The 27,865-nt window shown below is 39.2% G+C and overlaps 1 protein-coding gene and 1 pseudogene across 2 annotated transcripts in view; one reads left to right on the top strand and one right to left on the bottom strand.

Moving 5' to 3' along the window:
* The window catches only part of POLA1 (DNA polymerase alpha 1, catalytic subunit), a 311,518-nt gene that overhangs the window by 234,066 nt on the left and 49,587 nt on the right, over positions 1-27,865 (top strand). Inside the window, exons 36-37 of one of the 2 annotated variants that reach the window (XM_059385002.1) lie at positions 6,218-6,314; positions 12,837-13,311. In XM_059385002.1, coding sequence (XP_059240985.1) covers positions 6,218-6,314; positions 12,837-12,892 — 153 coding nt within the window. In that variant the 3' untranslated portion in view covers positions 12,893-13,311. Of the gene's footprint in view, positions 1-6,217; positions 6,315-12,836; positions 13,312-27,865 lie in introns of those variants that run through there. The other variant, XM_059385000.1, reaches the window with a different exon arrangement.
* On the bottom strand, positions 17,805-17,922 carry LOC132008007 (U4 spliceosomal RNA; annotated as a pseudogene).

The raw sequence follows: 27,865 nt of genomic DNA, 5'->3' as shown, positions 1-27,865 counted from the left end.
AGAATTCTAAAAGCATATCTCTACTAAAACATGAGAAATAGCAGTTTTAATGCATTCCTTAAAAAGCTGGCATTCATAATCTAGAGTTTAAACATATTGCTTAGTTAAAATTTTCAGGAGCACCTATCATGGGCATGGCATTGGGTTTTCCAAACATGTGCAAATTCAGACCCTCTGGAAACTTACGGACTAGCCAGGGAAAGTACAGGATCTGTCATGTATTCTCATGTATGCTTTCCATATGGCATCTCATGATCCTTATAAGGCTTATTAGCCTCATTTTACCAATGAAAAAATTGAGCAGTGTTAAGGTTAGGATAGGTTAAGCAGTGTGTTCAAAGTCGCCCTAGCCTTTAAGTGATTCAATCTGAGCCCAAAGTCAGCCTACCATGGGGAGATACACACAGGCTATATTAGAAATCATTTCAAGGGACTAGTGCTATATCATTAGGCAACATGTTGAAGCTCAGAGAGAGGTGGGAGACATGTTTATGAATCCCTTCCTTCTACAAACCTTCATTGAGGGTCAACTACACTCCCGGCTCCGGCCGAGGCACCAGCAGTGCAGAGGGAAATAAATAGAGTCCCTGCCCTCTGGAGCTCACATTCTAGGAGGTACATGGATGGTCAAAACCGAGAGGACTACCTGGAATGTGATGTCGGGGCCAGAGGGCTGTGGTCAACCACTGGGACCTTGAGGAGAGGCAGCTGGGTTTGTCAAGTAGAAAGTGAGCAAACCAGATGCTGGAGACATCCCAGAAACTGTAATGACTGTGAGGTCCGACGAGGTAGGTAGAAAGTGAGTGACTCTTTAGGCAGGTTGGAAGGATAAGCCTGCCAGGAGGGGTAGAATTCCCTGGGCCAGTGTGCAGAGGAGGGAAGGAACACAAGGCCTGTGTGCCCGGAGCAGATGATGGTAAGGAGTGAGACAGGTGTGGGGCCGGGCTGGCATTGGAGGGGCCGGCAGAGACTTGAGTAGGTCTGATGGTTGAAGCTCTGTCTGGTAGATGGTGACAGTACTAGTAGGGATTTTTTTTTTTTTTTTGAGAGAGAGAACGCATGTAATTGTAGTGGGGGAAGAGGGCAAGGGAGAGAGATTCCCAAGCAGGCTCCATGCCCAGTGTGGAGCCCATCATGACCTGAGCCAAAGTCAAAAGTGGGTGCTTTTAACCGAATGAGCCACCCAGGCACCCCCTAGTAGAGATTTTTCAGCCAAGGCTGTTGTAAGGCAATTTTCCATTTCTAGACTTGTATCTTATGGTCTATGTCACTGCCAGCAGGGTTTAGAGTTCTGAGTCTGCTTCATGCTGTGATGCCTGGAGTAAATTCTGTCCTCAGCTTTTGCACAGTTTTGGGGTTTGCTATCATTGTTATATTTTAAATTTCTAGTCAGTGCTGAGTTTTGTGTGTGTGTGTGTGCTCATGGTAGAAGAAGAATGTTTAATCAACAATACTTTGGGGCTATATTTTGGGAATTGGGGCAGCACATTTTCCTTCCTGATTGATATTGTTGAGGTTTAAACCAAATGGATTTAACTTCTGTGAGTATATACCAGTTAATGTGAGAAGGCAGGCCTTGCATGTTCTAGGTTGTATGAGGAAGGTATCTTGAGGTTAAGATTTTGCTGTTGATAATCTCTAGGGTTGTGAACCAAACTCTTCATACCTCAAGGAATTCAGTTCAGGAACAAGTTATGTTTATTTTCAAGTTGATAAAGTGGTAGTTTTAGCTAACTTCTACTCTGTCCCCACAGATGAGGGGAAGAGAGAGAATACTGGTTACATTGCCACACAACAGTCTTATAAAGCTAAAATAAAAGACCATGTGTTGTCACACCAGTTCAAAAGAAAGTCCGTTGAAAATCAATACTGAGTCCACTTTGGAAACAGTTTAGCAATCGCTACTAAAGCTGAACATTTGCGTGCCCCGTGACCCAGCATTTCCATTGCCAGGTATTATAATCAAGGGAAATGTACACTTACGTGCTTCAAAGGTATGTACAACAATATTCACAGCAGCACCATTCCTAAAAGCAAAAAAAAAAAAACAAAAAAAAAAACTGGAAACCACCTAAATATCCATCTTCCATAGAATGGTTAAGTAGATTGTGATCTGTTCATTCAGTGGAATACTCCATGGCAATGAGAATAAAATTCTTTTTACATGCAACAACATGGGTGAATCTCACAAACATAATGTTGGGCAAAAGAAACCAAAGAAAAAAAGAGTGAAAACTATTTGATGCTATGCATGTGAAGTTATTGGGTTGTTGTTTTTTTAAAGGCTAATCTGTTGTTATCCTTGTGGAGAAGATGAGGAGTAGCTAGCAGGGGAACAAGGAGAGGACTCTGGGATGCTGGTGATGTTCTGCTTCTTATTGTGGGTGCTGATTACAGACATGTGTTCACTTTGTACATCAAGCTGCACACTTATTCTTTTTGCACTTTTGGTACATAGATTTTAATTCAACAACAAAAAAATACACATTAAGTTTAACACTGGCCTGTGTTTATGTAATGGAAAATATGTCCTATTCTAATCTTGAAATAGCTTGCTAGGACAAGCAAGCATCTTCCTCAAAAAGAGTTGTCAGGAAATCTTCTCAGGCTATTTTGGTAAGTGTAAATTCCTTTATCTCAAGCCAGGTTGGAGGGATAAGAGTTCATGGTTCTAAAAGTTATCTGCAGTACAGGTAATACATAGCACAGCAGTGCTCATCTCAGACTACCCTGCAGAACTACCTTGGAGCGCTTAGAAATGCCCATCCCCAGCGTTCCACCCTGCTTTCTGAGTTCGTTGTTGCAGGGGTAGGGTCTGAGCATCAGCATTATTTTTTAAGCTCCCAGGCGATTTTCATGTGTGGTCAGGTGAAGGACCACTGATCTAGATCCTCATCAAAAATCTCAGGAGAGAGACCAGGGATTATAAATAAGTGGAAACAGAACTACCGTTTCATGTAAGGGTACCTTGGCTTGGAGAGAGAATGAAGTTTGCATTGTTTCTAATGTAATCCAATTACGGGATTTAGAAATACGCATTAGAACCAGCGGCATTATAACATTTTCCTTTTCCATTCATTTCTTCCACGATATTTGCGAAGTGCCTCCTCTGTGCTAGGTGTATCAAAGCGGAATTCCTTCCCTCCCCCCATGTATGTATGGGACCCACACTTATTACTCTGTTAACACTCCAAGCATCCAACTTGAATGCAGAGTGTGATATACACAGTAGCTATTTCAGCTCAGCATTGTCCTTACGAAATCACAATCGGCCACTTTGGTGCATGATGTTCGAAGTATAAAGGAAGACTGAAAGAAGCCTAGGCACCGTGTTGAGTGCAATTTTCAAGGAAAAGAGCAAGAAATCGAACATTTTAAACCAATAAGTAAAAGCTAGAGAGAGAAAGAAATGTTAAAATATCATCTTATTTTCTTGAAGTATTTTCCATCCAATCTTGTACAGTCAAAATGAGCATTTAAGTGTGGGGAAAAAAACCTGCTGAACATCTCAGAGAAGACTAGAGGGTGTCAGGTTTCTTGATTAGAAGAATTTATCATCAAAGGCAAAAGAGAAAAGATGGTAATGATAAAAAAAAAAAAAAGCCCTCCAAGTGATCACAAATTAATGGTGCAAAATCAAGAAAACAAAAGTAGGTGTTATTCTTGTTCATTTAAACTATAGTTTTCTCCATTTCATGTGTGTTCTTTAAAACCACTTAATTGTATTTGACATTGAAAATCTAATAGGGCCTTTTGTTTTCAGCCAATTTACTAATTGCAAAATATGTCAGGAATCAAAAGGGCAGGAAGTGTTGGTATATTTTTTAAAAATATATAACTCCTTTTTCATTTTTTCCCCTATTTTCCTTATCCATTTAGGCAGTGACTTTCAATTAGCCTGCCTACTAATATCAGGTCACTAAACTCCGTGGCTGACGCTTTATTCCTTCATGTGGGTTGTCACTCGTTTGCTTCAGTTGGCTGGCAAAGGTTGTTGTATATCCATTACCAGCAACACAGCACTTTGCATTTCTGAATTGACAAGCAGCTATATTGACCCAGCGCTTATTATGGGTCAACAGCTGCGTTAACCAACGGAAGGACTGAGGGGCAATTAAAATGAATTGGCAAAAATATATCTTCCTAATTTACTCCAATTTGTTATTTATGCTAACATTGTATGGCTTCTATGGTGACACTAAACAGAATGGACCCAATAATGGCAATTAACATAAAAATATAATGGCTAATCAAATTGACAGCAACTGTTTCTCATCATCTCGACACACAATACATTATCAAAACAAACTATTATGAAGGAGGTAATTTCAGTGTTCTATTCAACCTGCAGCATGTGTGCAGTCAGGGAGATGTGTACCAGCAATTACTGCTGAATCTAAAAAACTAAACAAATAACTTAATCGCTGTCGTCCTCCTTTTTTTTCCCCCAGGAAGCAGTAATCAGGATTCGCTAAAAATAACTGGTGTATAATAGTATAATGATGATGCATATTGTAGAATAGCTAATAAGAAATAAAATAGGCTTTAGGTGTATACTTTTTAAAATAGGTTCAGGTAAAGAAAGAGAGACTCATGGAAGGAATGAACACAAAAAAAGACAATAGCCCTGGCTGATGAATAGCTCCATGTGGGTTATTCCTGCTGCCTAATATTAATAGATACCCTTTATAATGGCCAAAGATGTTTAAAATACACTAAGTTTAGTAACAGATTTTGTAATGCAGTTAACAGGAAGGTCAGTCGTTGAGCTGTAATAACTGATTTTAGTTACTTCTCTACCAAATTGAGTTGACTTTGGTTTTTCATCATTGATACGGAGCTCGGATCCTTGGATCTAATACTTGGTTACCCAAGAGATTCCCTTCAAAAATAAGGCTGTTTTGGTATCCAGTTGTAGGTAGTGGTTTTCCTGACATTCCTAGTGGCATGCTAGTCTGTGGGTGCCACCGGCCCCTGCTGCATGACTTAGTCGTGATGGTCATTCATTGATTAATTCCGCCAACATCCCTCTATGGAATGCTTACCATGTGAGTTAGCTGAATGTATGTTTGTCACTGGTGCCCAGTGTGGCATGCAGTGGGTGCTTAGTCAATGCTGGTTGGATTTCGTGTTCCTCCAAGGCAGCAAGCGAGAGCTGGTAACATGTTTCTTATTTGAGCTTCTCATTTGAGAAGTTCTGAGGGTTCACTTGTTTCACCTTGGTAGGATACCCCTACCCCCAAAGAAGACATCAAAGTTCTAGGTCATTGTCCTTCAACATGAGGGTTTCCCAAATATCTAACTTCATAGGAAGAAGGAAGGAAAGTTCCTAGGGCAGTTGGTTTTAAATGAAGAGAAATGCACTTGAATTGATTCACCACATAATTCTTACTGTGACTGTTGAATTGGCTGCATGTGTTTTTCGCCCCACACAGGGTGAGGACGGTTGCTTAGGGAGAATACACAGTAGCTCTGGATAACCCCAGGAATATCATTGTTCATTATATGTTTGCTGAATGAATAGTAGTTCAGGCACTTCTCCTATGATGTTGAATTAGAACTTGCCAACGTCACTAAGCATTTGTTTTGATGTGAGTGGGATCAAAAACCTCAATTATTTCATTTCACCTGGTATTTCTCAGAGTTCATACATTGCCCACTTACGATTAGCACAGAACGAGTGGTTAAGATGTTCCTCAAGACTACGCTTAATTTACCATTGTCATGTCTGCGAGCCAGTCCCTGGAAAAGGAGATAGATTTCCACCGCAAGTCATAAAATTGGGTTCGTAGTGTGGCAGTATATGTTAAACAGTTTTCAGAAATTGTTTAACTTCTTGCTACCATGGACAGGTCCCAGGTAGGAAGCACAGTACCACTTTTCCCAATTAACAGTGCAAATTGTCAAGGGTGCATAGGAATTTGCAATTTGACAAAATCAGTTTTTTGACAGCAGGGGTAATCAGTCTGCAGCTTCGCAAGTAGTAATCTATGATCGAAGTGGCAGGATTTATTCTGAATTATGAAAGGTATGTATGCTATATGAGGGGGACAAATCATTAGTATGATTCTCTCCTTCTTAGTCACCCCCCCTTCGTAAAAAAAAAAAAAAAAGCTGCTTGCTCTAGAAGTTGAGAGTAGGGAATACACTGTTTAGAGTGATCCCCATCACTCCCCTCACCAATAGTAGTATTCATTTATTTTCTGTTCTGTTGCAGTATTCTGACAAGTCCCTGTACACCCAGCTGTGCTTTTACCGGTACATTTTTGATGCGGACTATGCACTGGAGAAACTTATTACCGATCATGAGAAAGGTACGTTAAAATACTGTAATTACCTTTGAGTTTAAAGTGGAAATTTGCATCATAAAAGCCAGACCTACTGTCAGGCTGTTCACGCAGCATCACACCGCTGTCTCAGAAGCAGGCCATGGGGGCCCTTGTGAGCACAGGCTTCCCCTGCATGAGGGGCGGCGGTGTAGGAATCCCCAGCTTTGGTCCCCACAGCCTGTCTCACATTGTTCTCTATTAAAGCAGGGCTTTGGGGGAGGAACAGTACAAAAAGGACTCTTTAAATGCTATATTTTGAAAATGCTATTTTCTATAGAGTTTAGTAATTGTAATAAAGTAAGCATAGGCAACGTGATCATTGGACCTACAAAAACCAGACATTACCACAGAAAAATAGACCTGAAGTGTGTCTCTGCTGTTCTCTAAAAGCCTAGGTTCGTTTTAAAAGAGAGACATGGGGTGGAGTTCTTTTATTAACTCCATCCTAAGAGAGTGTATCTGCACCTTTGCCCAGATGATTGGGTGCTGCCTGCAACCCTCATGCAGGACTTGCCAGCACTGTGGAGTTTAATGGGTCTGGGAAAAGCTTTGTTACATAACAAAGTATTTGAAAATGTCATGACAAGTGCATGTTTTTTTTTTTTCTCCTACCTGAAAATCATATTGGCAACTTCTCTATGACCTATAAAAAAAATTTTAAAAGGAAAATTTACACATTTTTCTTATTCATTACCTGCAGAGTGTTTATGTTGTTTGTCAGCGAATATTGATTCAACATTTTGTTGGTCAGTATTAAGGCTGGAAGTAGCCTTAAGGATATAAAGAAACCTCAAAACACTGCTGGATTTCCTCCCGTAAGAATCTTCTTGCTGCCCTTGACTTGGTCTTAACTGGTTTCAGTTCTAGTCATAATTGACCAGTTTTTTCCATTTACAAGATAGGCTAAAAATTATTTTTTAAAGGTCTTGACTTAATTCGTTTTGTTGTCCTTGGGTATAAAACAAGAACTCCTCCTGATGTAGGAGTTGGTTCAAATATTAGTTTTATGGTTTTGGATATTCACCAAGAACTTGGGCTACATACAGCATATTTTCAGTGAATTAGCAAAATTTATGTAATGTGAAGGAAAAATTTCTTCTTTTCATTAGTAACTGAAGTTTTTGTTTTTGTTTTTGTTTTTGAACTTTTGTTCATGGCTCATGTCTGGCCCATGTTTATTTGCAGTATCATTAATAGTTTTTTCTCTTTTAGCCTGAAGGGCATTTCCTTAAAGGCATGAGTTGAGAGAATTGTGTACAGATTCTCTTATGAGTACATTGTTTCTGTCTGTTTTGTTATCTCTTTATGGGGATCAATATATTAGAAGTTGTTCACCCTTTACTTTTTTCTGAATCTAGCCATTTCAGATTGTTCGCTAGATATCTTAGACAGCTAGAGGATGGACTTCTCTTCCAAACATCTCTAAAATTTTTAGCTGAGGTGGCTGAATCAGTCTTTGATGATCAGCCATTTTCAAAAAGTCCATTGACTCTTGGAGACACGGTGGAGTGATCTGGAAAGTCACTGGAGACTTACTCCAGCCTTTTACAGGAGTGCACATTGCTCTCCCAGCAAATAAGAGGGAATAGAATAGCTACTTAGAAGCTTCTTGGCAAAAAGGGGAAAAGTCTTGACAGTATCTATACCCTCACACAATTTACTATAGTTCTCTTTCACAAGTTTAAGAGCTGGAATGCTTTTTTTGTCATTTGCTTCTAATAAGTACACTATCTAGGAGTTCAGGGTCATAATGGCACTATGTGTGAGTTACTGACAGGTTCTTGTACGTGTCAGAAGGCTAAAGAAAATAAACTAAGAGAAAGATATTAAATGTATGTGTCACTGAAGGAACTTCATGAAATGTTCCAAGAACCTTTCATTTTATTTAGGGAATTTTAATTATGAAACTGTTTTTCCTTTTAGCTTCCTTCTTATTTATTATTCATAGGTTGCACTTTAGGAATGAGTGGATTAGTTGAAATTTACCTGCTTGGGGTGTTTACAGATCACTCAGTAACGTTAAGAGGTATTAGGGTACTTGTTAGGAGGGGGATATAAACTGAAACTCTGGGTCGTGCCTATCTGTATTCCAAGATCAGAAGTTTACTTCCAAGTGACATTTGATAAGTTCCCCTTTAAGAGTCAACTGGGGTGGGGCGCCTGGGTGGCTAGTTGGTTAAGTCTGACTCTTGATTTCTGCTCAGGTCAGGATCTCAGGGTCATGAATTTGAGCTCCGCTATGGGCTCAGTCTGGTTGAGATTCTCTCTCTCCTGCTCCCTCTCCCTCTGCCCATCCCTGGCCTCAAAAAAAAAAATTGAAAATCTGTTGGAACTGGAGGACAAATATATTTATTCAGTTTGGACCAAGGCCAGAACACCAGTAGATGTTACATTGGGAGTCTTGTGAAGAGCGAGGACCATTACACACATTTACATTATTGAGAATGGAGTCTAAGTGTTGTTTGTCACCAAGAGCCCTGGATTTGGCATGTGAAGTATTTACTGTGTACTCTTCTTTACTGTCCATAAACAACATCAACAACGTAACAATGTAAACAAACAACAGTTCCCTAAGATTGTTTTACCATTTCCCTTTGTAAAGCCCATGTTTTAAAGGTTGTAATTGGATGGTGGCTTTAATTTTTGTTTGACACTTGGCCATTTGACTTGGAAAAGTCACAAATTATTTGAAAGAAGTTTATTTTTATGGTAAAAAGTAGCTCTTGTCAGAGCTTTTTCCTGTGCTTTGCTTTCAAACGAAAGTTTACAGGCCATTAGTCCATAATGTGAATTAACCCCATTTGGTATTTTTCCTTACCTTTAAAATGCTAAAGGACTGTTATTCACTTTGATGAAGTGTTTACTGCATATTCACTGTAACTACATAACATTTTAAAAATCTTATTTCTGTAAGACTTTGGCTTTATTATTGTAACTGCTCCAGAATGTTACACAGATGGCATAATAGTTCCAAAGGCAGTTTTAGAGAAACCTAGTGGCAATGTATGAAGTAAAAATCCATTTCCACAATGGCATCACAAAATGGTCCCATTTGACTGCCTCATCCCATGGGGCCTTGGCCAGAGTAGGGATAAGTGAACAGTTTGGGGGAGACATGAATCCATTCAAATGTTGTCCCAGTTGTCTAAATTAAGTCTGCAGGAGCAGAGTCTCTTGGTTTTCTCACCTGAAGTTTTTGATTTGTTTATTCAGCAATGGTAAAAACAGTACATACGTATTTTCAATTACATGTTGAGTGCCATCCCAGATGTTAGAGGAACTAAGATGGCCAAGGTTCCCTGCTCTGGTGGAGCTTACAGTCTATCGGAGCAGCAAGGTGTGATAAACCACCAATCTGATCAGATTGTTGTGGAAGCAAAGAAGGGGAGCCACTAACCAAGGCTCCCTTTGTTTTTAGTAGACTATTTTTCAGAGCAATTTTAGGTTCACAGCAAAACTGAATGGAAGGTACAGAAATTCCCTGTGTACCCCCTGCTCCCAGCTTCCCTCATTGTCAACACCCCCAACCAGAGTAGCACATTTGTTACAGTTGATGAAGCTACGTTGACACAGCGTTATCATGTACAGTCCGCAGTTTACCTTAGGGTTCACTCTTGCTGTTGGACATCTGTTAGATCCATAATGACATGTATCCACCATTGTAGTATCACAGTGTATTTTCACTGCCCTAAATTCCTTTGTGCTCACCCCACTTATCCCTCCTTCCCCACTAACCCCTGCCAGTCACTGATCTTTTTACTGTCTTTATAGTTTTCCCTTTTCCAGAATGTCATATATTTGGAATCCTATGGAATGTAGCCTTTTCAGGTGGGCTTCTTCCACTTAGTAAGGTGCATTTGAAGTATCTTCTGTGTCTTTTTCCTGACTTTTTAATGCTGAATAATAGTCCATTATTTGGATATAACATATTTTTGAAGTTTTTTTTTTTTTAAGATTTATTTATTTGAGAGAAAATGAGAGAACACAAGCACAGGGAGGGGCAGAGGGAGGAGGAGAAAGAGAATCCCAAGCAGGCACCATGCCCAATGAGGAGGCTGACAACGGGTCTCACAACCTGAGATCTCACAACCCTGAGATCATGACCTGAGCCAAAATCAAGAGTTGGACACTTAACTGACTGAGCCACCCAGGTGCCCTAGTATCTCCTTGTTTTAAGTTGCATTTCCCTGATGACGTACGATGTGGAGCATCTTTTCCTATGTTTATTTGCCATTTGTATATCTTCGGTGAGGTGTCTCTGGCTCATTTTTAAAATGTTTTTAATTTAATTTTATTTTTTTAAAAAGATTTTATTTATTTGACAGACAGAGATCACAAGTAGGCAGAGAAGCAAGCAGAGAGAGAGGAGGAAACAGACTCCCTGCAGAGCAGAGAACCCAATGCGGGCCTCGATCCCAGGACCCTGAGACCATGACCTGAGCTCAAGGCAGAGGCTTTAACCCACTGAGCCACTCAGGCGCCCTAGCTCATTTTTTTTTAAATTGGGTTTGTTTTTTTATTGTTCATAGTGTTTTAAGAATTCTTTGTAAGGATGGCTGGGTGGCTCAGGATCAATCCCTGCAACAGGTCTCCTGGCTCAGCGGGGAGCCTGGTTCTCCCTCTGCCTGCCGCTCCCCCTGCTTATGCTCTCTCACTCCTGAGCTGTGTTATATATTATTTATTATTAACATATGTTATATATTATATATATTATTATATCTGTATATATACGTACATATAGATACAGATATATTATGTATATATGTGTATTTCAGTGCCTCTGGGTACACTCCATGCTGGTCAATGGAGCCTGCTTAAGATTCTCTCTCTCCCCCTACTCCTCCCCCGCCCTTAAAAAAAGAGAGAGTTCTTTGTATGTTTCAGATAATGGTCCTTTATCAGATATGTCTTTAGCAAATATTTGCTCTGAGTCTATGGCTTTTTTTATTCTCCTGAGCACAAATTGCCTTTTAACTTTAGTGTTTGATTTTACCATATTCCTAAAACAAAACAAAACTTTTTTTCTGTTCCTGTTCTCTTCCCAGATGCTATCTCTTCTTACTCTCTGTCAGCTATTTATAGTAGGATGCTATATTAGTCTGCAATGCCTCCCATAACAACATACCACAGACTGGGTGGCATAAACAACAGAAATGTATTTCCTGACAGTTCTGGAAGCTAGAATTCCGAGATCAAGGTGTCAGCAGGCTTGGTTTCTTCTGAGGCCCGTCTCCATGGTTTGTAGACAGCCATCTTCTCCCTGTCTTCACATGGTTTTCCCTCTGTCCACATCTGTGTCCTGATCTTTTCTTACACGAACACCAGTCCTATTGGTTTAGGAACCACCCTGGCGACTTCACTTTAACATAATTCCCTCTTTAAAGATCCTGTCTCCAAATGTAGTCACATTTGGAAGTACTGGGGGTTAGGATTTCAACCACCACTACCCCCACCACCCCGCACAGTAATATTTGGTGGGAGGTGGGGCACAATTCAGCCCTTAACAGATAGTCTTCTTGGTGAATTTTTCCATATCCCTCTTTCAACATGTTGTGTTTGTCTCTGTCAAAATTGAAATACCAGGTTTTAGGACTCTGTTGAAGACAGGAACTGGAGCTAAAGCGTAAAGTTTAGCAAAAAGATGGTGCTGTAGCCTTAGCCTTGTGAAAAGCATCTGTCAGGAAGTCCAGTTTCTCCGTGGAGTCTCTTTAGGCCTAGAAGGACTGTTTTTCAGGTCACCCCTGTTTCTTGCCAAGGGATGTGGGTGGCCATGGCCCACTAAGCAGCGCCCATCAGGGTTGCTCTGCTCCTACACTCCTGTCAGAGAGGTGAAATCTCACTCACATCCCTTCACAGGGTCCTCAAAACAGCGCTGTGAGGCGGCAGCGGATTGGCCCCCATTATATTGATGAAGAGATTGAGTTATGTAATACGGGCTTCCTTCCTTTGCATTCCCATTGCACCCTTGAGCGCCCTTCTCATAGGACTTATTTTGAATTGTTCTATTTGACTTTCTTTTCCACCGAGTTCATTGAGGCAGAGGGTTGTATCTTGTTTATCTGCGCTTTGCCCACGGGGCCAGCTCACTAAACTTTCATTGAATGAATTTTTAGTAGAAAATAAGACCACACAAGCAGTTTCAAGGATATTGGAGCAGTTAGTCCTAGGAGGTAATTCTGTCCATGAAAGGAGGGCAATGTGCATTAAAAATTCTAGATCTTCCTATTTTACTTGGCTTGCCTCAGGTGTGCCGTAAATTAATGTAACCGAAGTTCATTAGACATTTTCAGATTTCGTGTCTGTTGTTTGAGCTCTTTGCAAGTTACACTGAAGACAAGCGCGTTGTGTCTCTCGTTTTGCTGATGCCAAATTTGAACTGAGTCGAAAGAATGTCATGAGCCGAACTGACTGCTCCTCACCCACACTACCACAGGATCCTGTTCTCTGCTTACCCTCAGCTACATAGTTACACCCATGAGATGTAGTAATAATTGTATTGTCTCATAGGAAATGAAGACCCAAGAGAGAGACAACAGCTCGTACTGAGAAGTGAAGGAATCTAAGAAAAACTGATGGTTTTTTTTAAGCAAGAAAATGAGAGTTTTATGGAAGAAATTATATGCTTTTTAATGTCTTTAGGAGTTTGGAGATTTCTGAAGGTCTCAAGACATCCCTTTTCAGTGTTGAGAATTTCCCCTATTTTTCTGAACTGCTGAAGTGAAATCTGGAGAGTTTTATTATCACTGGAAGTACCGAAATAAAAACAAAGAGCTGGAGTCCTCTCTAAGCCAGTCGACAGTCTTAGAATTTACTTTGTTAAATCCCCGCAAGGCATAAGAAGAAGGCTGTGGCAGAGACACTGTCTGCTCCAGTTCTTGTACCACTTTTTAAAGCCCGTGATCCTCCTGAAAAAATTGTTGTCAAATTTTAGAAATGAGCCTTTTCTCTTTTTCAGCAACTAAAAACAGTTAAGGCACACACACAAAACAATTCACACCTACCAGATACATATAAAAAGGAGAAGTTCAATTAAGCTCCAATCTACCCTTCTTTAAATCCTATTTTTTATAATTGTGAAAAAGGTTTTTTTTAGAAAAATCAATCTTGAAATCAGTAACTTTTACTAACTCCATTTTCCTTTTGTTTCATTTTCTTACAAATAAAAAAATGACTCGAGGTGTTTTTTTTTTTTTTTAACTATCCCTTTAATTAGTTGAAGTGAACTTTCATCATAGGAGACTAATACAGCAATTCAGAAGATAGTTGCCTGTTTATGATTATTAAGTGGTTGTAGAAACACATAAAGAATTTTGATAATAGAAAAAGTGCTTCATACAACCCTGACCTTTTGAGAATTATTGTTATTAGACATTACTTACTTTTAATCTTTAATGATTTAGGGAAAAACTAACAATATGTTAAGGTCCAACACTGAGTAACCATTATGATACTCATCTGTAGCTTATATGCCAGGTAGAACAATTAGTAAGAAACACTGGAATTGTTCACGGTTGTCATCTCTGGGTGAATTAGAAGTAATGCTCCTTTATACTTGTATATACTTTCTTAATTATATAATCTGAGCATGTACTGATTTTGTAGGAAGAAACAAATTATAAACACTGAAATTTTACAAATAAATGTTTTACAGAACTTGAAATAATTATTCCAATAATTTAGCAGTTGAGGGAGAAAATACCTTACAGAAGAATCCAAATCCACTTTTTCTTTGTGCATTTTTTTCCCCAAGTCAAACCAAAGCCCTTGCTACAATGTGATCAGTATACCAGCAGCATAGGCATCACCTGGGAGCTTGTTAGAAATGCAAAATATCAGGTCCTCCCCAGACTTTCTGCTTCAGCATCTGCATTCATTTTAACAAGATTCCCAGGTGACACCTAGGCACGTTAAATTTTGAGAAGCACTGATAGAAGACATTCTTCGCTCTTAACAACTAAGGCCTATTCTCATTTTATTCATTGGTTGGTTAGGGCCATACTTTTGGCAAGCCTTTATAATTACAAGTATGCAAACTACAGAACGCCTCCCAGGTTTATGGTCGAACTGGCATGCCAGTCTGGTCGTTTGAAATACATTTTGTGATTAAGCTTTTAAAATGTAGTGGCCTGACAAGGGCAAGGAGAGGGGGAAAAAAAAAACACCAAAGCCTGAGTTCTTCCGCTTTGTTTCTTCTTAACTTAAGTAAGAAGAAAGGTAAAGGAGAAGTCAGTTAAGATTTTCAAATGGCTTTCAGCTTCTCAGATCAGTGGCTTGTAAAAGAGAGAACGGGAGTGCAATTCTACCTCCACTTCTCTCGGGGCCCTTCTGTATGCACGCGCGGAGGGGCCGGCACCCAGCCGCTGCCTTCTGGGCCTCGTGACAGCATTGGTCTAACGTGTGTAAAGACTTCAAGGCTTTGAACTAGAACTCTTTTTACTTGAAAGCAAGATTCTATATCTTACATTTTGCTACTATACAGTTTACTTTGGAATTTACTTTTCCTCGAGTTGCTGGTCTTTCTGTTTGATTTTTATGCTCAGTACAAGAATGACAACATTGATAATTTTCCAGTGGCAGCATGGGGCTTCATACTGCTTTGTTTCTCTCTCTCAGTGCTGCCTACTTAGTTTTTGATTTGTTTTTTTAACTAAAGATGACTTTGCAAGGTGACAGAAGAGAAACTACATTTTCCAGGAAATTGTCACCATAGTTGCTTTGCCCATAAGTGGAAGTGTCTTGTCTCTGTACATTTTCTGTCATCTTTTTTAAGATAGCTAAAGTACTATATGAAAGTTGCCATATACTTGAGCGGCAAACTTGTGGATTCTGATAATGTTCCTTTTCTTTGAGCCCATTTCTGTAAATAGGCACTCCACGTTTTGCACTTTTATGTACATACAGACTTACAGGCATGCTATGATAACAGATATATTAGTTTTATAAAACCCTTTCCTGTTACATCTTTTCAATGGGCAGGTTTCTTGTCCCTTTTGTAGTAGTAAGTACAGCAGTGCAAAGGAAGGTACTGATGTTGCAGCATCTGTTTTGTGGTCGATGGTCCTCATTTGCAAAACATTGTCATTTTTTGAGTGTTGAGGGTAGGAAAAACCCAGTGAGATTTTTCTCGTGTACTTTTTAAAAATATACTTCTATCACCAATGAAGGAAAAAATATTAAACAATTTTCAGGCAGTTAGACCATAATGTGAGCTAATCACTTTATTTTGAAGAAAAGTATTTTTAAACAGTTGAGCTAGCGAATTTACTTTTAAAATGTATTGTGCTTACACAGTAGATGGTTTTATTTCCATGATGTTTTTTACTACATAATTATACATCTTAATTACGTAATTACTATCATAATTATTATGTAATTGCATGTACTTCCACTAATTACAAAATCAGGAAGTGTAATTATCTAGTAAAAACTTTATGAAATTTCATGCACTAAAAATTATTTAAAAGGCTATTCCAGTGGTCTCCTGAAAGGCTTTCCATGTTTAATCCTAGTCCTGACTTTAGTTTAGAACTTGAATGCACAGGCCAGGATAAGAAGGACAATTACAGGCAGACCAACACAAAACTGAGTATTGTGATATAAGTAAAATGGCCTTTGTTCCTTAGGAATTAAAGACAAGGAGAATTTTGAATTTCTTTGTGATTATCGAATTGTAAAAATAACATCTTATGTTTGAGACTGTCAATGGAAAGGGGAGATTTTTCTTAGGAAAGAATTGATTAACAGAATTGAGAGTCAAGGAATTTAGATTATAAAACAGCCAGGCCTTCTGTAATTCCTTAATGTGCATAGCTTATTTAGCGATCTCTGTCTCTCAAAGCGAAATAATAATAATGTCATTATTACTATTAAAATTGTTTCTTTAGTTTGAAGAGGGCTTTTTTTCCAGTTTGTGTTTGTATTTACTGAGATAGGAGAAAACATATCAAAAGAGCACAATCTTTTTCTACCACTGCCTGATGTCAGAAGCAGCTTTTGAGACATAAACATATACGCACAAACATGTAACATCAGACCCTAAATAAAGACAGAAGGTTTAATTCAATAAAGCTATGATGCCTTTACCATTCAAAACGACATACAAATTGCACAGTGAAACAATAGTCATGACAGCAAATTAGATATGACATCTAAATTACACTACAAAGAGAAATCCCAGAACCATTTTTGGTCTGTAGGAGTCTATTTTAGCCCAGGTTTAAAACCCAGTCTAGAGACGGCTTTATTGTCTAAGTAGGGTAATGTTGTAGAAGACTAATTGGAGGTTGGTTGAATTAATTGCAGATTAATTAGGAGCAAGAGCTTATAATACTCAGAGAAGAAAGTAGATCCTTTAAGTATCATGATAAAATGTACTATAAGTTTCAGGAATATTAAATTATCAGTATTTGTGTAACATCCATAATAATCTATTATAACATGACTTAAAGCAATTGGGGTTAGATATAGTTATACTAAATTTTCCCCTCAAAATTAGTGCTTTTTACTGGAAATGTGTTGGATCAGCTACTTATAATGTATAATCAGTTACTTCTTTTAAAAATGCAACCTTCAACATTAAAAGGTCTATAGTCTTAGAAGCAGATGATATTCCTTTTTTTTTAATAGTTCTAAGGAAGCACTTTATTGTTTTATCAGTTACTAACTTTGTGTCCTTTTTATACCAGCTCAAATTTGTAATAAATGTGACATTTTTTCTTAAAAGTCAGTGAAGAAATAAGAAAGAAAGAAAAAAAACAGCAACTCCACTTGCTTCAAGTAAATTAGAGGATATATAGTCATCCGTAAGTGTCTCAAGCTCTCAGATATTTGGGATTTAAGTAGATTTGATCTGAGTTGTATTTTTCTCTAACCATCTGGGATTATTTTAAAATTGCATACCCTTGGGGTGCCTGGGTGACTCAGTAGGTTAAGCCTCTGACTCTTGACTTCGGCTCGGGTCATGATCCTCAGGGTCGTGAGATGGAGCCCCATGTTGGGCTATGCACTCAGCACGGAGTCTACTTGTTCCTCTCCCTCTGTTCCTCCTCTGCTCATGTTCTCTCTCTCTCTCTCAAGTAAATAAAATCTTTTTTTTTTTTAATAAATTGCATACTTTTTTCCTCTTGGGCCTCTTTGCTCGTTGACCTAGCCCTGAATTTAATGTCTCCATCATTTCTTATCTTAACTCGGTTGTGTCTTAACATTTCTTCTCAGAAGTGCTTATATTCCCTCCATTGAGATAGGAGTTACCTCTCCTGCATCTTCTTAATCTTTTGCTTTGATTTTGGTTTTTACCAGTTGCATGTGCTGTTCCAGAATAGTCTTTAATGGTTAAAAGCTGTGTTTTTGCTTAACCTTTGTCTTTCTGACTATAGTGCAAATTTGATTTTTTAAACTGACTTAATGTTTAAATTGACAGGGTTCTGTTTTGTTTTGCTTTCTTGCTTTTCCTATAAACTGGCATGTTTATCACCCTCTGTAATTATTTAAATTTTTTATCATTATCAAAGGGAAGCAACCCCAACTTTTCAATTAGCAATAATTGCACCTCAGATAAACCTCATTGGCTATGATATTACCACTGCACAAAGCTTGCAACCTTAACTTTTGAAATTTAATTGTGTCATTGTGATGGCTTCAGTTACCCAGTAGCCCCAGGCCGAGATCTGGTATTAATTTGCACGTGATTAGTCAGTGCTTATGTATAATTTTAGGCTGTTCTACCATGTCCATATAATAGGTGCTCCCCCTCGTATGTAGGGAAAACCCATCATCAATTGGTCTCATTCCTAGAGGACTTCTTCCTATAGATGTTACGTGAATTTATTCACACCCATCAGCATTCTCTTACCTGGTGGTCGCTAGGACAGTGACTAGATGGAATTAGTAGCCTGCCACAGAGCTCAGTTGAATTAACTTTGATTGCATTCTGCCCATGTAAAGGCCCTAGGAAACCTTTTTCCCCTTCTGTGAGCCCTGCTAGCCTTAGCACCGTCCCCTAGAGCTTAAGGCTTTAACCAGCTGCGCTCACAAAAAGATATGTTTGCTGGCTAATTTTACACACTCATGTGCTTTGGTTGTTTTAAGAAATTATTATAAAATCAGACTCACAAATAGGATCATAAACCAGGTCTGTGTGTAAGTCTGGTTTTCTCTGTCTCTCTCTTCTTCACACCCCACCCCCAAGATTCGTTCTGTGAGTGTTGCTGTGCTGTGGCTCTGCCTTGTGTGATCTGTAAAGGGCACAGTGTAAGCATTATGTCCTGCTTTAAACATAATAATACTTGGGATCCTTTTCTTATTCATGTACTCACCCTCCGAACAGCTACTTTTTATAGAGCTGAGCTTGTTCTGGAGAACACTCACATCCCTTATTTTTTACTTTTCCCATTAGATAGTAGGGTTGTTGACATTTTTTCCGATGGAAAAACAACCTTAAATTGATGAAATGACCCGCCTGAGGTAGCAAAGCTGGGGAGTGTGAGAGCCCAGCATTCTTTCTGCCATCTTGCAGCTGCCCTTTTCTTCATCTAGTAAAGAAACATCATCCTCACGGCAAATGACTACTAGACGGGAATGGCTCGGGCAAGTTCCCCATGGAGGTGGAACCTGAGCTCAGCCTCGAAAAGTGGGTGAGACTGTGAACACGCACAGTTGCTGGCATGTAGTCTGAGATTAATCCTTTCTTGCTTGCTATTCTTTAAGTGCTCTATTGCTTATCCAGCTTTTACAAATTCAAGAACATCATTTGACAAATGCATGATGATTTTAAAACATATCTGAATTGGAGATTTGGTCAAAAAGCACTTATTAAGAGGCTGGCTTATGTGAAGCTTTAAACCCAACACCGGAAGCTGGGAGGCTCTTGTCTCTTCACTCCCCACCGTAACCAGTGGTGGTTCTTTGAAAGAGGTTGACTCCATCCTGTAAGATACATCTGTCAGAAGTGTATCAAAATGTTTTCCTATCCTAAATAATTTAACTCAGAATATAATCATGTAAGTATTTTGACATGAAAATCTTACATACTGTGATATATCCACTTAGCTTAAAACAGACATCTTTAACTTTGAAAGAAAGAAGTATGGCAAGACAAAACAAAACAGAAATAGGAATTAAAAGACAAATGACAAAACAGAAATAGGAATTAAAAGACAAATGACAAACTGACCTAGTTTTATTTAGAAGAGGCAACTAAAGTCCTGTTAAAGTACTGTTCTAGGACAGTAGAATGTAAAAATGTTTTACTTTGAAGCATGGTTCTTTCTTTCTTTCCTTTTTTTTTTTTTTTTTTTAAACGATCATCATGGTGAGTGTTTAGACATATGCAGGACCTGTTCGTAAAGTACATGTTTGCCTTAGAAATAATTCCAGTTGTATTGGTGGAGTACAGATTGTCTTACCAAAAATATTATAGATGCTAATAAGTCAGTAAAATCTAAGATAAAAGAGTGGGTCTGCACCTGAGCCTGTGTTCAGGAAATTATTCAGCAGAGCACACTTTGGTCTCTCTTAGTCAAGGCTTTATCACATTTAACAAATGTGCCACAGTAAATTTATTAGTATGCTACAAAGAAATTTTCAAAATAATTAAGACTAAACTACACTTGTCAAAATAAATGAATGAAATACAATTTTGAATCATCTTTCTTCACTTATTGCTCATTTGCATAATTCAGTAACTTACACAGGAGTCTTTCAGTCATTGGTGTGAATTAGCAAGGTTCTGCTGTTCCTTGTTGTACGGGTGGGAATTATGCTACCATGTAATTAGCTATTCCAGACATGGACTAACGGGAAATACCAAAGGGCACAGCAAAATCTAAAGAGACAAGGCAGGGAATCTAAAGACAAGAGACAATCAAAGACACCCAACAAACTCAAGCTGGTAGACCACAGGGAATTTTGAATGAAGCCTCTTAATTTATTTTGAGAATAAGAAATCAGTAGTATGAGAGAAATCTCAACAAGATTAGCTGACTAAGCCTACTTAAAAAAAAATATCTCTATAGTGCATGGTGCGCCAGGTTAACCACTCCTGTTTGTTAGTCTGTATACAGCTCAACAAATAGCCGGCAAGTCCTTTCATGGGTATATAGTGGCTTTCCATTGAGGTTTTCACTCTTTGAAGGAGGTCGTTTATACCAATGAGATCTGTAGATGCAAATTGCTTTCCCTATATGTGAGGGGTCATTCCTTTCACAGCCGACTTGCTCATCTCTTTTATAGAGGTTTTGTTATTTTTCTACTGCTCCCAGAGGAATGATGTTAATCACACAGACCCCCATACCCACCCTCCAACTCAGCATCCAAATCTTTTCCCTCCAGCTCTGTGAAACTTTTGTGTGCTGATCTTTGGGAACAAAACAAGCTGTTGGCAGGAGCCCTTAGCCCTGAATTAGGAAACTTTTTACTTCTCTCAACCTGGAATTTTTTTATTTTTTTAGATTTGCTTCTCTTTTCACCTAATTCGAAGGAAATACCTTTCCTGTTGCAGCAGAGTGTCACTGTAACATGCTCGGGCTTGTGGGAAATCTTGGAAGGGAAGCAGTGTCCTGAGAATGTCCTTTTCGGTTTGTATTCCCAAATGATGTGAACTCATAGGAACCAGAGGAACAGAAACGTGAAGGGATCAGTTTAAGGGTTAGCTGTGAAAACCTAACTTCTGATCCTGTTACTGAAAGGCGGGGGAGATAATGTTAGTCTTTTGCCTAAGCTTAAAGAATCATGCAAACACTCATAGGTTTTAGCCTGTAATGTTCAGGAGTCTTAGGAAGAAGGGGCTTCAGACACATGGTAGGAGCACTCTGTAAATATTTGTTGTTTCTTTCTTTCCTCCTTGCCTTTCATCCCCCCTTCCTTCTCTCTGCTAGCATCTGTCGAGCACCAAGGGCACTGACCGGGACTCCCAAAAGGCAGTATAGGGTAGTAGTTAAAAGCTTGCGCTCAGGAACCAGAATAGCCAGTTCAAGTGTTGGCTTTCCACCTCTTGTTAAGTAAGTAAGCTTGGGGTATGTGACGAACCCCTCTACTGCCTCATCTGTACAGCTTGCCTGATAGTGACACCTGCCTCGTAAGACTCTTAAATTGAATAGGATGATATCTAAACACGGTGATATGTAAAATGCCTAGAACAGTGCCTGGCACACAGTAAATATGCAACAAACGCTAGCTGGTTTTATTACTTCCAAGAATAACATTAATCCAGACCGCTGTTACAGTACTTAGTATTACAGTTGCTGTATGGGTTTCTGTAGCCTCTCATTGCCCATGCTTTGTTGGTACTTGTATCGCTAGCATCTAGCACACCAGATGTGTTTTAAGTGATCTACTCTTCATACTAAACGGTTACAGTATGAAACAGGCATGATCCTTGGTCTCAAAAAACTTAAAATTGATCTTGGTAACTCCTTTTTTAGTTTCCTTACATGAGGTATATTAGAAAAGGTAGATTTAATTCTCATTGTTAGTGATAATGGAAGAGATTGAAACAGAAATAATCTGTAAATAGTTTCCCTTTTGTTGAGATATGTCCCTTTGGTATGTGTCCCATTAATATTAAGCAATCTGCACCAACTACTGGCTCCTTTCTAGGGAGGGTAAAAAATAGTTCTCTTTGTGTCCTAGAAGGCAGCCAAACCAAGGTCCCAAATCATGTACCTTTTAGCAGATTTCTTCTTAACAACCAGGATGGTTTGAGGATGGTTTTTTTTTAACACTTCTAAAAATAACACATGCCCAGATGCTACTGTCAGATATCTGATTGAGTAGGTCTGGGGTGGGACCCCAGCAGCAGTGCATTTTAGAAAACTTCACAGTGACTTCGACACACACCCACAATGTTGAGAATCTTGGATTTAGTGAAACTCTTCAAACTTTAATATTGCTTCTTGTCAAATATGCATTAAGTTTGACTTTGATATAGAAAGGGAGATTGGGTAGCATCTAGATAACAATTTAAATAGACAGTGGAAAGGAAAATGAAGTCAAACACATGAATTATTTCCTAGATAAAGGAATCATTTATGGTACTGTATGAACTAATACAGCATTTGAGAATAAAGTGAAGGGAAAAAATGGGCTAGGGAAAAGTAAGTAAGAAGAAACTGTTTTCTGGTAATGAGCAAATGGAAGATGAAATAAATGCATTTCAACAAAATTGGTTATAAAGAACATGTTATTTTCCCCATTAACTTACATCATAAAAGTAGAAATGGGCTGCCATGGAGGATGGGGAATCCTCCAGAAGACTGGATGGATAACAGGGAAGGGAAGGCTAACCCAGCACTGGTATTTAGGCATTTCCACAATTGGATTTTGGGGACTTTCCTACCCCTTGTCATTTTCTCCTTATATCTGGGCCCAGCCAGGTGGATCCTGGTAGATCAGCCTGCAGTTTCATAATGCTACCTGTCCCCAAAAGGTCTGGGACAGGTCCTGGAGGTATTAGAAAGACACCTCTGAGTGCCATGGTCATAGGTTGGGCTTACCTTGGATATCCAGGTAGAAGAGGTAGCTTGGCTTGCTCCATTTCCCGGTGTTGGGGTCTTAGAGCTAGAAAAGAGTCGCTGTTGGCTTTCAGATCACTCAGAAGGATTGAGACCGCACCTCCGTGGTCCCTGCAGATTAGACCCCTCACTGGTCCCCAAGCAGGCCTCACATCCACCCTGGGTTTCCCATGCCTGCATGGCCCCCCTCAACCCAGTCTCCTCCTGTTGGTATTCTGTTCACCCTTTAAGACCTCCCAGCTAGAAGTGAGCTCTCTGGCCTCTGAACTCCTGCAGCTCTCAAGCACTGCCCCTTGTGCATTATAACTTTGAGGACCTCACCATGCTCACTGTGTTACTGTATGTCTGATGGCACCTCGCACATGGTAGGAGTCTAACAAATGGTATGTGAAATTAATGTCTTCTAGGATACTTCATAGTAGAAACATAGTTTTTTTTTTTTAATAGAATGATATTTATAGAATACTCTTCTGAGTCCATCCTGTTTTCTCTGCTGTTCTATTTCCCGTCACACCCTCCAACCACATGACAAAATGTTTTCTGTCCATGTCTGTCCATACATTCACCCAACATTTAACCCATGCCCTCACAAACACAGACTTAATTTCCCACCTTAATTTACCTCCTTTCTGATAATTCATAATAGAGTTTGGCTATGATAGGATGTACCACCAGGACATTTCATAAATGCCTCCCTGAAAATTTATTTGTTCAAACCATTAGGTTATATAAATCACACTGATACCTTACTATATTAGTGGGGTAAACTAAAAAAAAATCTAGGAGTTTACCCCGTCCAGATCTACCCATTGCCCTCCAGAAAGTATATACAGTCCACAGCATTTGGCCATTTTGCCTGCAGGTTTTCTAGTGATGTAGAGTTTTAGCTCTTTAATGACCTTGCTGTCTTTTTAATTTCTCCCAGCATTTCAAATGGGTTGCTTGGTTTACGAGTCTTTATGACATGTCAGAATGCCCAGAGGCCATCTCCAGATAGGTGTCTGAAGGCCAGGAGGTGAGCGGCTGCTGAGAGGCTTGTGCACTGCTCTTGCCTTGTCTCCCCTGGAGTCTGTCAGTTGAGCAGCATGCGGGCACACATACTAACAGCGGCGGGGTGAGCGTGTAAACACGACTCTGAGTAACGGGCCAGGGCTGGGGAGAAAAGTCGGAAGCCCATGTGGTACCTATGTCTTGGGTGTAACCTGAGAGACACACACTAATGGAGTAATCCTTGCACACTGTCATTGCAGGAGACTGAACAAGTTAGAAAATCTGTTCCTGGTTTGCCGGTGACTCGCTTTGTGGCATGGGCAAACACCATTATTACTCTTTGATTTAGTCGTCTGATTTGTTCAAAAAAGGAAAAATAGTATGTGTTTAAAAAGCACTCTGAAATTCCTCTGAAAGCAGGTCTCTAAGTGCAAAGTACTATTGTTGTTTTTATCGTTGTTATTAGTGTTCTGATATGATTTTGTCTTACGCCATATAGTTCACAGACAGTTCCATTCTCACTGATGAATCGCAAAACACCCCGCGTCGTTCCGCCTCACTGCGTTGGTGATAGTTTAGCACATCTTTTTTTTTAACCCCAGTTAGAATATATGTCCAAAATAGATATCATTAATAAAAATGCAATTATCAAATTAAATGTATCCATATGGCTTTCTATTGTTTTTTAAACCTCCTTAAAAACATGGTTACCAACAACTACTAAATAAGACCTTTAATTACTGCCAATCTCCTCTTGAAAGTAACAGTGCTTATCTTGAGTAGTTTGAACTGCTAAGTGGTATTCAGTACTCGGTGGGGTTGTAATGCAATTATGAAGTATACCAAGTTGGTGATAAATAAGCATGATAAACCACATACTTGTATTAGAGACAATATTTCAATTATCAACTGAATAAAAAGGCTACAACTGCTGGTTATTTCAGGTGGGTATATCATAAAAATATAGTTAAGTATGCTTGGAATAAAAAGTTGTGTATGCTTCCATATTCATACAGAAACTTCCAAATTTAATGGGCTCTTGAGTGTACAGCCTTTAAATTACTGGGAGAATGAAAAGATTTGCTTTGCTCTCTAGATTTAAGCTTTCCAAAAAATTGGGATTTTTTTTTTAAATAACTCATACATCAGAGACCAGTGGCTTTTATATAAAGTAATATAGTTCTCCCCCAGACATCCAGTAATTTTCCAGTGAAGTGGCAATGAAAAAAAAAATTATTTCTTTAACTACAGTAAAATCTGGATATAAAATCATGTGAGAATAATAGTATCTTTCTCCTTTTCTGGGCATTTCATTTAAGAGGACATAAACTAATTATTTTCTAAATGTGGTGTGTTCCTGAATGGCAACAGTGGCTGGAGCTGAGTAGCAGCTGGCAGTTCAGACAGAACGTGAACTCTCTGTTTGCCACAGCCTAACCACAGCCCACCTCACTCTGTGCTTACTGTGTTGCTCCTGTAGGCACTGGTTTGTTAAAAATACCTGGAGGCATGTTTTTTTCCTTTTTTTTTTTTTAACAAAAAAAGGTGAAGGAAAGAAACTGTAAACTTGAGATTTAAACAGTTAAAAATATCCAACATTGAAAATGCAAAAAGATGAGCATAACCTTGGGGGCACCTCAGTCTGTTGGGATTCTGACTCTTGGTTTCAGCTTGGGTCTTCATCTTGGGTCTTGGGTCTTGATCTTGGGGTCCTGGATTAGGCCCCATGTTGGACTCCATACTGGGCTTGGAGCCTCCTAAAAAAAAAAAAAAAAAGGAAGGAACTTTAAAAAGTACAATGTCATTTTAAAATGTAGAACTTACTAGTGCTAACCTTTTTGTAGCACCCTGATCCTCACAGCATCCTGGGGAATAAGATAACAATTACATACTCATTTCTCCAAGGAGAAAATTGGGTATTCGTGAGGCTCATTAATTTGTCCAAAATCACAACTGCTAAGTGTTGCAGCTGAGGTATGTGGCAGCTTCAGATGTTAGTCTAGAGTAACACTGTCCACTAGAAGTGTCTGCAGTGACAGAGATGTTCTGTATATCTGTATATTCTGCTATCCCGTGTGGTAGCCTCCAACCACATGCGGCTACCGAGTGCTTGGATGTGGGTTGGAACTAAGCGACTGAATTTCTAAAATTTTATATAATTTTGATTAAATTGAAATAACCATATGTGATTGGTGACTATTTTATTGGGCAGTGCGGGGCCCTGGGGGTCTTCTTTTCTTTATCATATTATCTGTGTATTCATCAGTCTTATTCTGTTTAATAAAATTCATCAAGAACGGGCACCTGAGTGGCTTCGTTGGTTAAGCATTGGACTCTTGGTTTTGGCTCAGGTTATGATCTGGTGGGTGGTGAGATTGAGCCCTACTTTGGGCTCACCACTCAGCAGGGAGTTGGCCAGATTCTTTTCCTCTGCCCCTCCCTCCACTCTCACTTACTTTCTTTCTCTCTCTCTCTCTCTCAACTGATGAAGTAAATCCTTTAAAAAAAAGAAAAGAAAAACAGATTTCTGTAAGGGGCCCCTGGGTGGGCAGTCATTTGCGCCTCCAACTCTTGAGTCTGATTTCAGGATCATGGGATTGAGTCCCACATCAGCTCCATGCTTAATGCAGAATCTGCTAAAGTTTCCCTCTTCCTCCCCGCTCTTTCTCTCTCTCTCTCTCGCTCTCTCTCTTGCTCTCAGTCTCGCTCTAAAATAAATAAATAAATCTTCAAATAGAGAGAGAGAGAGGGATTTCTGTAAGGTTTTCTTCAGTTACTTCCCAGTGGCAAGCATTCATTCCATGAGGAGTTCAAGATATATTGAATATTTTCTATATCTGCATAGATTTTCCTCCATAAGGGTTTTTTTTTTTAAAGACTTTATTTATTTGACACAGAGAGAGAGATCACAAGTAGGCAGAGAGGCAGGCAGAGAGGGAGGGGGAAGCAAGCTCTCTGCTGAGCAGAGAACGTGATGCGGGGCTTGATCCCAAGACCCTGAGATCATGACCTGAGCCCAAGGCAGAGGCTTAACCCACTGAGTCACCCAGGCACCCCTAAAGGTTTTGATTGTACACAGTTGTGGTTGGGGTTTGGGGGGGGTTTTGGTTTTGTTTTGTAACAAAGTTAGGGGGAGGGACCCACTAGCTCTTATATAAAGAATCTCAAGATTCCTAACAGATAAAGAGCATAATTCAGGTTGAGTTTAGACATCAAAGAAGGTGACCAGGACAGTTTCCTTTCCTGATCTTTTCTTATGGTCTAGGATACAAGTGATTGTTATGGAATCATGGAGGAAACTGAACATTCTCTGATGCTTAGCTGGTCTCAGTTGGACCAGAGTGACTTTTAGAAAGGTAGCTGTTAGCTGACCTCTCTGTCAGTTAACATACATCATTAAATCTCAAATGGAAATGATTTAAGACACATCCTGGTTTCAGAGACCTTAAAACATGAGAGAGGGGTTCCATCTTAGAACTGGTGAAATATGGTTTGACAGTGGGCTTCATCTCCATTTTGGTCGGCCTATAACCAGAGACAGCGTTGAGATGCAAATATCAACTCCTGCTTTGCCCTGTGGCGAATTAAACCATTCTGTTTGGCTGTCGCCTTCCACACTACCTTATGCTGAATAAGTTTAATTAATGGAAGACTTTCTCTTGGTTAGGAATAGGTTTAAGGTCTTGCCCGTACAAGCTTGGCCAATCACCTTCTAGCATACAAGCAATTCTGCAACACTCCTTTTTAGAATACCACATGCTGTAACTCATACTATCATATTAGTCATCCAGATGCACCATTTGTTTTTAAATACTGAAGTGTTTACCTGAATTTTTCCCCTTTTCATTTTCCTGCCCCACTTTACCAGTCCATTGTCACTGCAGTGACAGATTTACTTACATGCCTTGATAGTCTCACTTTCTGTTATTTTTTTAAAAATATGTTCCTATGTCTCCATAATGGTATTCTTAAACATCTTAAAATATTAGTTGTTATGAAGCAGGTTTGTGTCTTTATTTTTCATTATGTTCTCTTGAA

Source organism: Mustela nigripes, chromosome X (assembly GCF_022355385.1).
Source record: "Mustela nigripes isolate SB6536 chromosome X, MUSNIG.SB6536, whole genome shotgun sequence".
In the NCBI taxonomy this organism is placed as follows: Eukaryota; Metazoa; Chordata; class Mammalia; order Carnivora; family Mustelidae; genus Mustela; species Mustela nigripes.
Note: the sequence above shows the minus strand (reverse complement) of the source record. Positions and strands in the feature narration are given on the sequence as shown.